Genomic DNA, 12800 nt, shown 5'->3' with positions numbered 1-12800 from the left:
ATAATGGAAAGGACATCTTTTTTGGGTGTTAGTTCTAAAAAGTTCTTGTAGGTCTTCATAGAACCGTTCAACTTCAGCTTCTTCAGCATTACTGGTTGGGGCATAGAGTTGGATTACTGTGATATTGAATGGTTTGCCTTGGAAATGAACAGAGATTATTCTGTCGTTTTTGAGATTGCATCCCAGTACTGCATTTCAGACTCTTTTGTTGATCATGATCGCTACTCCATTTCTTCTGAGGGATTCCTGCCTGCAGTAGTAGATATAATGGTCATCTGAGTTAAATTCACCCATTCCAGTCCTTTTTAGTTCGCTGATTCCTAGAATGTCGACGTTCACTCTTGCCATCTCTTGTTTGACCACTTCCAATTTGCCTTGATTCATGGACCTGACATTCCAGGTTCTTATGCAATATTGCTCTTTACAGCATTGGACCTTGCTTCTATCACCAGTCACATCCACAGCTGGGTATTCTTTTTGCTTTGGCTCCATCCCTTCATTCTTTCTGGACTTATTTCTCCACTGATCTCCAGTAGCATATTGGGCACCTACTGACCTGGGGAGTGTCTCTTTCAGTATCCTATCATTTTGCCTTTTCATACTGTTCATGGGTTGATATATTAAAATATTTTAAAGCTATTGCTAGGGAAATATATCAAATTTTTGTGTATTGTAGTTTGCATCTACAAACCTAGTCACACTATCATAATGGTTAGATTTTTATTTTTCTACTTGTATAATCGACATATCTATAAATGACAGACCAAATTTTCTTTCTTATACTGGCAAAGATCTCTAGAATAACACTGAATAGACATGTTGAAAGTGGGCATTTTTTATTCCTGATTTTAAGGGGAATTTTTTTTTTTATTCTTGTGATCAGTCAGCCTGCCTTTCTGTTTCTCTATCTGTCTCTCAAAACAATGTATCAGGGTAAAGGACTTTTTCCTTTTGTCATATTACTTTTTCATGAATTTCTTTTTATACTGCATACAATTTCTCCAACCTCTGCTCAATGCCTTGTTTCAAAGCCACTTGCACAGTTTTAGTTGTGTTGCAACATCACCCTGCTTTCAGGTAGCAATGTCTGTATTACTTTTTAATTTGCTGCTCAGTGGGTTGCTTTATTGATTGCCTTAGAGTTTACAATCTTGTTTTTAACTTATTGTAGTCTCTATTCAAGTGATATTAAATTACTTTATGTATAAGAACCTTAAAACATACTTTCGTTTGTCCCTTTCCAGCTTTTGTGCTATTGTTTTTAAACATTTTACTACTGTACAACACACTGTTATTAGTTTTGTTGTATAATATTGTCCTTTAAAGAGATTTAATTAACAGGAAAATAGTGTTTATATTTACCCAAATAATTATCATTTATTGTAGTCTTTATTTCCTTATTTCCATCTTGTATCATTTTTCTTCTCTTTGAAGGATTCTTTGTCATTTTGTTGTGCAGGGTTGCTGCTCTTTGAGTTCTGGACGAATTTTTTTGCTTTCAATTTTGCAAGATATTTTTTCTGAATAAAGAATTCTCGGTTTACGTTTTCCCCCACTTTCCAGTGCTTTAAAGATGTTGTTCCTTTTTCTTCAGGCTTGCAGTATTTCTTGCAAGAAGTCTGTGTTCTCCTTATTGTGTCTGCTTTTCTCCTCTGTCCATTTTTAAGATTTTTTTTTTATTACTGCTTTAAAGTAATTTGATTATATGTGTCTTGGGGGTTAGTTTTCTTTATACTGTTGTAGATTTGCAGATATATAGTTTGCATCAAATTTGAAAATAATTGATCATTATTTCTTCAAATATTCTTTTCCCACCCCTTTTCTCCATCATGAACTCCAGTTGTAAGCATATTAATCCATTTGAATTTATCCCATAGCTCACTGATGATATGTTCATTATTTTTTAATTCTTTTATCCCTTTCATTATTTTAGTGTGTTTTGATTGCCCATATACTAGATTTTTCTAAATAGGAAATACATACCAAAATTCAGATTTAAACTGAAAAACTATTTGGCAACCTTAACAATTTTCATTAAAAATGTATTATTATACTAACTTTCTGTGTTTTATGGAAATTATTACACTTGGTGTTTAACTTGTGAGAACTTTGCTATGGTGAATTTGGTATCTGTTGGAAGTTGTGGTCTGAAATAGGAAATAACCACTCAGTATCATAATAGGTCTCTATTATTAAGCTTGTCTAAAATTTTTAGTAATCTAATTGTCAAATTTTTTATACTTTCTTGTATAAAATAACCTGATACTACATAGTAGTTCAAAAATAGTTTAAAACATCTCAGTTCTGCTATAATATTTGTTTTGAAATGCAAACTTGTTCCAGCATGACTGAACAGTTTGAGCATAATGTGAATTTTACAATTTCTTACACACAAATTCATCTGGAAATAATACTAGGTGAAGGTAGAAAGTAGCTTCTGCAAGCTTCCTTAGTTTACCAGGTATACAGTGTACCACACCAATCCAGGTGTTAGAAAGTTTTGTCCAATTTCAGATAACCCTCCTTCCAATACTGCTTACTAGCTCTCAACTTGAAATCTGTTTGATGCTCATTTCCACAAAGAAACTTGATTTCTTTTTCAGCATAAAGAGCTATGTTTCTCATCGTATCTTATTTCTTAATCATTTAACTATGTAAAACTGAATTAATGTTCCTAATAGGTTTTAATTTTTTACATGTATCATCGACAGTGTTTTTGCATAACCTAGACTCTTTCCCCCCATATATCCTGCAGTTTTTATAATATGATTTTTCACAGGGAGGTGATTTTCAGGATGGCATATATAATGTTATAGAAGAACTGACTATAATTTGTCAGAGGAATTTGTTTCATATGTATTAGCTTATTTGGCGAGTTACATTCTATATAGCACTGTAACAAACATTCTGGCTATATCATTATTTTTGTTTTGCTTTTATTCAATAATTTCCCTTGAAACACAGTGTAGTGATTCTCAGAGTAAAATGGAAATCTAAGTAATGTATATTATCATGTATTTACTTATGATTTATTTTTTTCCTAACTATTTATTTCTGGCATATATAAAACTACACAGAAAACAAAGGCTACAAGTGAGCGAACAAAGAAAGTTATGAAAACAGAGAAGAAAAAGGACAAAGGAAAGTCTGAAGATTCAGAAGCGTAAGACAAAAAGATACTTGTTAATATTTTTTACTTATAAATTTACATTTTCACTTTATACAATTTAAAGTCATATAAACAATTTATTAACAGGTTTATAAAAACACAACATTAGCAAATGTATAATTTTATAAGCAGACCAGGATACGGGTGGGAGAGAGCTGAGAAGGGAAGAACAAAGAACTGAAAATGGGTTAGAGAGAATCACAAGATATTCAGGTATAGGTAGACAAAATTAAACCCAAATAATTTTAGAGATGAAAGGATTTACAATGTTTCATTGATGTGTTAGCTCATGATTTGTGATTTGTATGTTAACCCCTCTCCCCAGTCTGGGGCTGTTCCTTTTTACTGCACTTCTTAGTTGTCTTATTTAATGAAGAAAACTATCTGATTTTAATGTAGGTTATTTTAAAGTGGCCTTATTAACAGAATATTTTCCTTATTAATATAAAATAATTTATGCCATTGGAAATTTCTTGATCAAACCCTAATATAAATATATAGTTTAAAAAGGAAACTATTAATTCAATCTTTGTAGAGTTCCACAAAGTCTAAAAAGAAACTTACCAGACAAATGTCCTTTTCTTAAGAGAGGAAAAGAAAATCAGAGAAGAAAAAATGACCAGTGTACTTTGAAAATCCTTTTCCCATCTCAGCTTAGCATATTTTAATCATACCAATGAGATGTTAGTTTGACAAATGTTATTCAGTTATTTATCAGTTAAGCTTTATGAATTTTATGGCTTTTAAAAATAAGAATTTCTTTTCTTAAATTGAAGTATAGTTGATAAAAATATGCATTCCATCTGAAATTTGATTTCTTTTTTATGAATTATAATTGATATATTAGTTACAGGTATACAGCATAGTTGGAGAAGGAAACGGCAACCCACTCCAGTATTCTTGCCTGAAGAATCCCTTGGACAGAGGAGCCTGGCGGGCTTCAGTCCGTGGGATCGCAAGTCGGTCATGACTTAGCGACTAAACTACCACCGCCATCATACAGCATAGTAATTTGATATTTTAATGTTTCAAAACAATCATACCTGTCACAGACAGTTATTATGATATTAATGACTATATTCCCTATTCTGTACATTATATCTCCATGACTTTTACTAATTTTGTAACTAGAAGTTTGTACTCCTTAATGTTCCTTACCTATTTTAATTATCCCTGTGTCCTCCTCCCTTCTCGTAACAACCAGTTTGTTCTCTGTATCTATATGTTTGCTTGTTTTGCTGTGTTTGTTCATTTGTTTTGTTTTTCAGATTCCATATATAAGTGAAATTATCCAGTATTTTTCTTTACCTGACTTATTTCATTTAGCATAATACCCTCTAGGTCCATCCATTTTGTCAAAGATGGCAGGATTTCATTCTTTTATATGGCTGAGTTATTTTCTGTCATATATATGGGGCTTCTCTGGTGGCTCAGACGGTAAAGAATCTGCCTGTAGTGCGGGAGACCTAGGTTCAATCCCTGGGTTGGGAAGATCCCCTGGACAGCCTACTGCTTGGAGAATCCCCATTGACAGAGGAGCCTGGTAGGCTACAATCCATGGGGTCACAAAGACACAACTGAGCGACTAAGCACATACGTGTGTGTGTGTGTGTATTTGTATGTATATGTCACACATACATAACACCACATCTTTATCCATTCATCTGTTGATGGGTACTTAAGTACTTGCTTTCATGACTTGGCAATTGTAAACAATGCTACAATAAACGTGGGGCATTTCGGGGAGAGTATTTTTGTTTTCTTTGGAAAAATACTTGAAGTAGATTTGCTGGATCATGTGGTAGTATTATTTTTAATTTTTTGATGAACTCTTGTACTGGTTTTCATAGTGACTTCACCAATTTACTTTCCCAACATCAAAGCACCATGAGTTCCCTTTTCTTTACATTTTTTCCAGCACTTACTTGTTGTCTTTTTGATAATAGCCATTCTGACAGGTGTAAGGATATATCATTGAGATTTTAATTTGTGTTTCCCTGATGATTAGTACTGTTGAGCATCTTTTCATGTACCTTGTCAGTTGTCTAGATACCTTGTTTAGAAAAATATCTATTCAGATTCTCTGCCATTTTAAAATCAGGTTTTGGGTTTTTTTTTTAAATGTTAAGTTGTGGGAGTTTTTTGTATTTGAATATTGACCCTTATCAGATATATTATTTGGAAATATCATCTCCCATATGGTAGCCTGACTTTTTATTCTGTTGATAGTTTCCTTTGCTGTGCAAAGCTTTTTAATTTGATGTAGTTCCATTTGTTTACTTTTTCTTGTTTCTCTTGCCTGGGGAGACATATGCCAAAAATATGGCTAACATCTGTGTCAAAGAGTGTACCACTTACGTTTTCTTCTAGGAGTTTTATGGTTTTAGGTCTTATATTTAAGTCTTTGAGTTTATTTTTGTATGTGGTGTGAGAATGTAGTCCAATATAATTCTTTTACATGTAACTGTTTAGTTTTCCCCCCATTGTTTACTGAAGAGGATGCTTTTTTCCCCATTGTACATTTTTGCCTTCATTGTCTTAGATTCATTGACCACATACATATGGATTTATTTTGGGGCTTTCTATTCTGTTTCATTGAATTGCGTGTCTGTTTTTATGCTCTGATTTCAAACTGTATTACCAAATCTTGGAATCTGGGTACATGATAACCACTAGTTTTGTTCTTTTTTCTCACGATTGTTTTGGCTATTTGGGGTCTTTTGTGTTACCATAGAAATTTTAGAATTATTTGTTTTTCTAGTTCTGTGAAAAATGCCTTTGGTATTTTTATATAGATAGATTTCTCTGAATGGTATGGTCATTTTAGCAGTGTTAATTCTTCTGATTGATGAACATGAACTATTTTTCTACTTGCTTATGTTATTTTTAATTCTTTTATCATTTTCTTATGGTCATCCAGGTACAGGTCTTGTACCTCCTTGAGATTTATTCCTAAGTACTTTATTCTTTTTTGATGCAGTTGTGACTAGGATTGTTTTCTTAATTTCTCTCTTTTTTTAACTTTTTATTTTGCATTGCTGTGCTATGCTTTGCTAAGTCACTTCAGTCGTGTCCGACTCTGTGCGACCCCATAGACGGCAACCCACCAGGCTCCCCCGTCCCTGGGATTCTCCAGGCAAGAACACCGGAGTGGGTTGCCATTTCCTTCTCCAGTGCAGGAAAGTGAAAAGAGAAAGTGAAGTCGCTCAGTCGTGTCCGACCCTTAGCGACCCCATGGACTGCAGCCTACCAGCCTCCTCTGTCCATGGGATTTTCCAGGCAAGAGTACTGGAGTGGGGTGCCATTGCATTGGGGTATAATTAATAACAATGTGGTTGTAGTTTCAAATGAACAGTGAAGGGACTCACCTTAATTTCTCTAATAGTCTGTTGTTAGTGTATGAGACACATCAGATTTCTGTATGTTTATTTTGTATCCTTCAATGTTACTGAGTTCACTTATTTCTAATAATTTTTTTGATAGCATATTTAGGATTTTCTAAATATAATATTATGTCATGTGGAAACAACGACAGTTTTATTTCTTCTTTTCCAGTTTGGATTCCTTTTATGCTTTGTCTTGTCTGATTGCTGTGGCTGGAAAATACTGAATAAAAGTGGTGGGCATTCTTGTCTTGTTCTTAATGTTAGAGGAAATGTTTTCAGTTTTTTCTCATAGAGTATGTTGTTGCCTTTGGGTTTGTCATATAGGACATTTATTATGTTGAGGTATATTCCCTCTGTATCTACTTTGTTTAGAGTTTTTCTCGTAAGTGGATTTTGAACTTAGTCAAAAGGTTTTCTTCATCTATTGAGATGATCATATAATATTTATTCTTTGTTGTTAATGTACTTTATCATGTTGATTGACTTTTGGATGTCAGATTAACCTTGCAACAATGGTTAGAATTCCACTTGATCATGGTGTATGATCCTTTAAAAAAAATTTATCTGTGGCTTCACTGGGTCTTCATTTCTGTGTGCAGGCTTTCTCTAGTTGCAGTGAGCAGTGTGTACTCTCTAGCTGTGGTGCACAGGCTTCTCATTGCAGTGGCTTCTCTTGCGGCACACAGACTCTAAAGCATGTGTGCAGTAGTTGTGGTGCACAGGCTTAGTAGCTGCACAGCATATGGGATCTTCCTGGAGTAGGGATCAGATCCATGTCACCTGCATTGGCAGGCAGACTGTTACTATTAGGCCACCAGGGAAGTCCTATAATTCTTTTAGTATATTGTTGAATTTGGTTTGCTATTTTGTTGAAGATTTTTATATCTATATTTATCAGTGATGTTGATCTGTAACTTTCCTTTTTCGTGGTATCTTTGTCTAGTTTTAATATCAGGGTTTTGCTGGCCTCATAGAATGAGTTCAGAGTGTTCCTTTCTCTTAAAGTTTTTGAATAGTTTGGGAAGGCTAAGTGTTAATTATTTTTTAAATGTTTGGTAAAACTAACCTATGAAGTGATCTGATTGTGGATTTTCTTTCATTGGGAATTTTTTGATTACTGATTCAATTTCATTTCTAGTAATTGTGTTGTTTGTATTTTCTATTTCTTCCTGATTCAGTCTTGGGGAATTGTCTGTTTCTAGGAATTTGTCCATTTTTTCCTAAGTTGTCCATTTTATTGTGTATTATTGTGCTAATCTCTTATGTATTTCTGTGGTGTGTGTTGTAACTTCTTTAATTTTTTTATAACTTCTCTTTCATTTTCTATTTATTTGGGCCCCCTCTTTCTTTCTTCTTTTAGTTGGGATAAAGTTTTATCAATTTTGTTTAACTTTTCAAAACCAGCTGTTAGTTTTATAGATCTTCAAAATTTTTTTTAAATCTTTATTTCATTTATTTCTGCTCCAACCTCTTTTTTCTTTCCTTCTACTAATTTTTGGACTTTGTTCTTTTTCTAATTCCTTTAGGTGTAAGGTGAGATTGTTTATTTGAAATTTTTGTTTCCTGAGGTAGGGTGCTAGACCATGCCTCATGCAGTGGCTGCTGGCCTTCTGGTGGACAGGGCTGGGTACCCAGGCTGGGGTTCAGGGATGTCTTGGGTTAGTGTCAGTTGGCTGGTGAGTGGATAAGCCAATTAGACTAACTACTAATAGTCTAAAGGGAAGACTCTAAAATGGTTCTGCCAGCACTTTGTCCTCATGGTGGAATGAGCTCACAAAAATGGCTGCCACCAGCCTCTGTGTCCCCAGAGGGAGTCTCAGCTGCCTCCTGCTTCTCTAGGAGGCTCTCCAAGATCAGCAACTGGGTCAAACCCTGGCTTCTTTTACTTATTTTTTAAAAATATTTATTTATTTAATTTTTGACTGCATTGGATCTTAGTTGCAGTTTGCAGGATCTTTGTTGTAGGGCTTGGGCTCTGTAGTTGTGGCATGCAGGCTTAGTTGCCCCATGGCATATGGGATCTTAGTGCTCTGACCAGGGATTGAACCTGTGTCCCCTGAATTGGAAAGCAGGTTCTTAACCACTGGACCACTAAGGAAGTCCCATGGCTTCTTTTAAATTACTGCCCCTGTACTGGGAGACTAAGAGAATATGAGATTTGCATGCTCCTTGTAAGAGTAGGCTCTGTATTTCCTGCATAGATTCAGCCCTCTTGCTGTCCAGTATGCAAGCCCTATTGTCCTTCACAGCCAGATATTCTTGGGATTTGTCTTCTCAGTATAGCACCCCTGGGCTAGGGAGCCTGATGTGGAACTCAGACCGCTCATTCCTCGGGGGAGAACCACTGCAATTGTGATCGTGCTGCCATTTGTGGGTCACCTACTCAGGAGTGTACTTCTTCACTATACTGAGTCTTTGCCCTTCGTATTCATCTCATTATAGTAATTAGCTTCATTGTATCTTTATTTGTGGAAAATCTTCTCTAGTGGTCTTCATGTCATTCTCATCAATAGTTGCTCTGTAAATAGTTCTAATTGATGTGCCTCTGGGAGGAGGTTAGGTTCAGGGTGTTCCTACTCCATCGTGTTGAGTGCACCTCTCAAAATTTCATTTCTTTAAAATGATTTAAGTACTTATCAAGAAAACATAGTCATCAGATATCATAAAACATCATGATATATTTAAAAATATTTCTTTTTCAGGAAGAAGTCTGTAGGGAAAGAGCTTAAAGTAAAAGAAAATATGCCTCAAGTCCAGGTAACACAGAATCTCTCCCTGTGCATCTAAATTTGATTAATAATGCTCTGATAACTGTTTATATAGACAACATATGTATGTGAATACAGGTATATATGTGTTTGTGTGTGTGCATGTGTACTAAATTTCTTCTTACAATGCTTCTTTACTATTGGTTGACTTTTTTCAGCAAGTTTTAGAAAATCAAATGGTGAATTCAGATATGTTTACTGTCAAGGTTATGAAAAAACTGTTATTCACTCAATTATAGGCAACGTCATAGAGGAAAGAACACCATATTAAGAGTCAGAACAGACTTACTAGTTAAGTGACATTGGACAAGTCCCTTTAACCTACTTAAACTTTGTCTTTCATCACTAAAATGGGTAAAATAATAGCTGTCCCATCTATCTCAGAAAGGTGTGAGATGCAAGAGGCAAATAGGAAAATATTTCAGAGATTGTTAATATAGCTCACTCTTTCATGTGATCCATGTGTATTCTGAAAAGAATACAAGTAACCCTTTATTTTATCTTCTCTTTGATAAACTTTCTTTTGCTGAAAGTTAAAACTTCTTAACCATCAGAGCATCATGTAACCCGTTTGGTTACTCTCTTCCAGTGAGTGACTGGACTTAACTGTCCCACAAGTATATACTTTCATGTTTCAAGAATCAAATAGCATAAATTTGGGAAGAAAATTATAGTACTTCTTGAGATACTGAATATAAAAGGAACAACTTTATGGTATTAGTTTTTTATTCCTGCATAACAAGTTACCTCACATTTTGCAGCTTAAAATAATGAAATTGCTTTCATGGTTTGAATGGCTTAGGAGTCTGAGCATGGCTTAGCTGTATCCTGTGCTCAAGGACTCACCAAACTACAATCATGGTGTTGGCTAGGCTCTTTTTTTTTTTTTTTGGTCACTTGGGGGTCCTCTTCCAAGCTCAAGTGGAAGTGGCAAATTTAAGTTCTCTTTGCAGTTGTTGGCCTGGGGCACTTAGCCAGTGGCCTTCTCCACAAACAGTTTACATTATGGCATCTTACATCTTCTTAAAGGCCAGCTAAGTCTCTTTCTCTCTCTTTTTTCTTTTTTGCTAAGACAGTCTTATGTAATATAACATGAATAACATGATCATGAATGATACCTTTTCACTGTAGCTATATAATAGATCCTTGAACAACATGAGAGTTAGGGATGCCACCCACTCCCTCACAGTTGAAAATTTGCATACTGCTGTCTCTGCCTCTGAAACAAAAGAATTGATAAATGACTCACTGAAAGGCACAAAGGTAAAATGACTTGGATAGAATCAGGACTCAAACCCTAGTTCTTTGATTCCAAATATTGTGATCTCTAACCAGATGTAAACTTCCCCCACATTTAGTTAAACATCTGTAAAGTGAAAACATAGATACTATATTCACTGAAAAATATCCTTGTATAAGTGGACTCGTGTGGTTCAAACCCATCTTGTTCAAAGGTCAACTATGTAGTGCAGTCTAATAAAGAAAGTGGCATCTCATCACTGTGCAATATTCTGTTGGCTAAAAGCAAGTCATAGGTGGTATCCACATTCAAAAGGAGTGGACTATACAGAGCATAACCTTAGGGATGGAGATCCTGGAGGCCATTTTAGAAATCTGTCATGATTTTATATAGAACAGCATTTTGTATATTTAAAAAATTATAATTCCATCATGTTTTAAGTCTTTAAACTAGTGTTTTAGTTCATTTGGGCCATGTCTTAATCCCTTCAGACTGCTTTAACGAAGTATCAGGGATTGCAGTGAATGTAGAGGTAAATATATTATTGAATTTGGGGGAGGTGGTAAGTACCTAGAAGTGAAATTACTGGATCATATGGCCATTCTATTTTTAATTTTTTGAGGAATCTCTATTCTACTTTCCACAATGGCTGTACCAATTTTCCCTTTTCCTGATATCCTTCCCCTTGGCTGTACCAATTTTCCCTTTTCCTGATATCCTTCCCCTTGTTATTTCTTTTCTTTTTGATACTCATGATTCTGACCAGGAAAAGGGAGTATCTCACTGTGGTTTTAGTTTGTATTTCCCAGATTATTAGTGATATTGAGTATCTTTTTATGTATTGGTTGTCTGTTTGTCTCTTTTGGAAGAATGTCTGTTTAGGTACTCTACCCAGGTTTTTTTTTTTTTTTTTAATTCATTTATTTTTTAACTGAAGGATAATTGCTTTACACAATTTTGTTGTTTTCTGTCAAACCTCAGCATGAATCAGCCATAGATATACATATATCACCTCCCTTTTGAACCTCCCTCCCATCTCCCTCCCCATCCCACCCCTCTAGGTTTGATCTTTTGATGTTGACTTGTACAAGTTCTTTGTATATTTTGGATATTTATCCCTTATTGGATATATCATTTGCAGATATAGTCTCCCATTTACTAGGTAACTGTATTGTTTTGCTGATACTTTGAAAGTATGAAAACTTTTTAGTTTGATGTAATTCCATTTATTTTTACTTTTGTTTCCTTTTGTTGAGACATATACAGAAAATGTGACTAAGACCTATTTCAGAGAGCTAACTGCCTGTGTTTTCTTCTAGATGTTTTATGGTTTCAGGTCTTATATTTAAGCCTTTAATCCATTTGAGATTATTTTTGTATATGAAAGGTAAAAGGTAATCCAGTTCCACTCTACTCCAAATACCAATTACTGAAGAGGCTCTTTTTTCCTCATTGTATATTCTTGCTTCTTTTGTCATAGTTTAATTGAGCACATGTAAGCTGGTGGCCCAGAGGTTAAAGCATCTGCCTGCAATGCAGGAGACCTGGGTTTGATCCCTGGGTCAGGAAGATCCCCTGGAGAAGGAAATGGCAACCCACTCCAGTATTCTTGCCTGGAGAATCCCATGGACAGAGGAGCCTGGTGAGCTACATCTCAGATCAGATCAGTTGCTCAGTCGTGTCTGACTCTTTGCGACCCCATGAATTGTAGCACGCCAGGCCTCCCTGTCCATCACCAACTCCTGGACTTCACTGAGACTCACGTCCATCGAGTCAGCGATGCCATCCAGCCATCTCATCCTCTGTCGTCCCCTTCTCCTCTTGCCCCCAATCCCTCCCAGCATCACAGTCTTTTCCAATGAGTCAACTCTTCGCATGAGGTGGCCACAGTACTGGAGTTTCAGCTTTAGCATCATTCCTTCCAAAGAAATCCCAGGGCTGATCTCCTTCAGAATGGACTGGTTGGATCTCCTTGCAGTCCAAGGGACTCTCAAGAGTCTTCTCCAACACCACAGTTCAAAAGCATCAATTCTTCGGCGCTCAGCCTTCTTCACAGTCCAACTCTCACATCCATACATGACCACAGGAAAAACCATAGCCTTGACTAGATGAACCTTTGTTGGCAAAATAATGTCTCTGCTTTTGAATATGCTGTCTAGGTTGCTCATAACTTTTCTTCCAAGGAGTAAGCGTCTTTTAATTTCATGCTGCAGTCACCATCTGCAGTGATTTTGGAG

At 35.6% G+C, this 12800-nt stretch overlaps 1 protein-coding gene across 1 annotated transcript in view; it reads left to right on the top strand.

Annotated features, from left to right (window-relative positions):
• The window catches only part of LOC105003087 (coiled-coil domain-containing protein 7-like), a 52557-nt gene that overhangs the window by 30850 nt on the left and 8907 nt on the right, over nt 1–12800 (top strand). The window contains exons 13-14 of the mRNA XM_010860056.1: nt 3078–3163; nt 9258–9312. Coding sequence (XP_010858358.1) covers nt 3078–3163; nt 9258–9312 — 141 coding nt within the window. The remainder of the gene's footprint in view (nt 1–3077; nt 3164–9257; nt 9313–12800) is intronic.

The sequence above is a fragment of the Bison bison genome, unplaced genomic scaffold (genome assembly GCF_000754665.1).
Source record: "Bison bison bison isolate TAMUID 2011002044 unplaced genomic scaffold, Bison_UMD1.0 scf7180017864461, whole genome shotgun sequence".
In the NCBI taxonomy this organism is placed as follows: domain Eukaryota; kingdom Metazoa; phylum Chordata; class Mammalia; order Artiodactyla; family Bovidae; genus Bison; species Bison bison.
The sequence above is the reverse complement of the archived record's forward strand: the minus strand, read 5'-3'. Positions and strand labels throughout refer to the sequence as shown.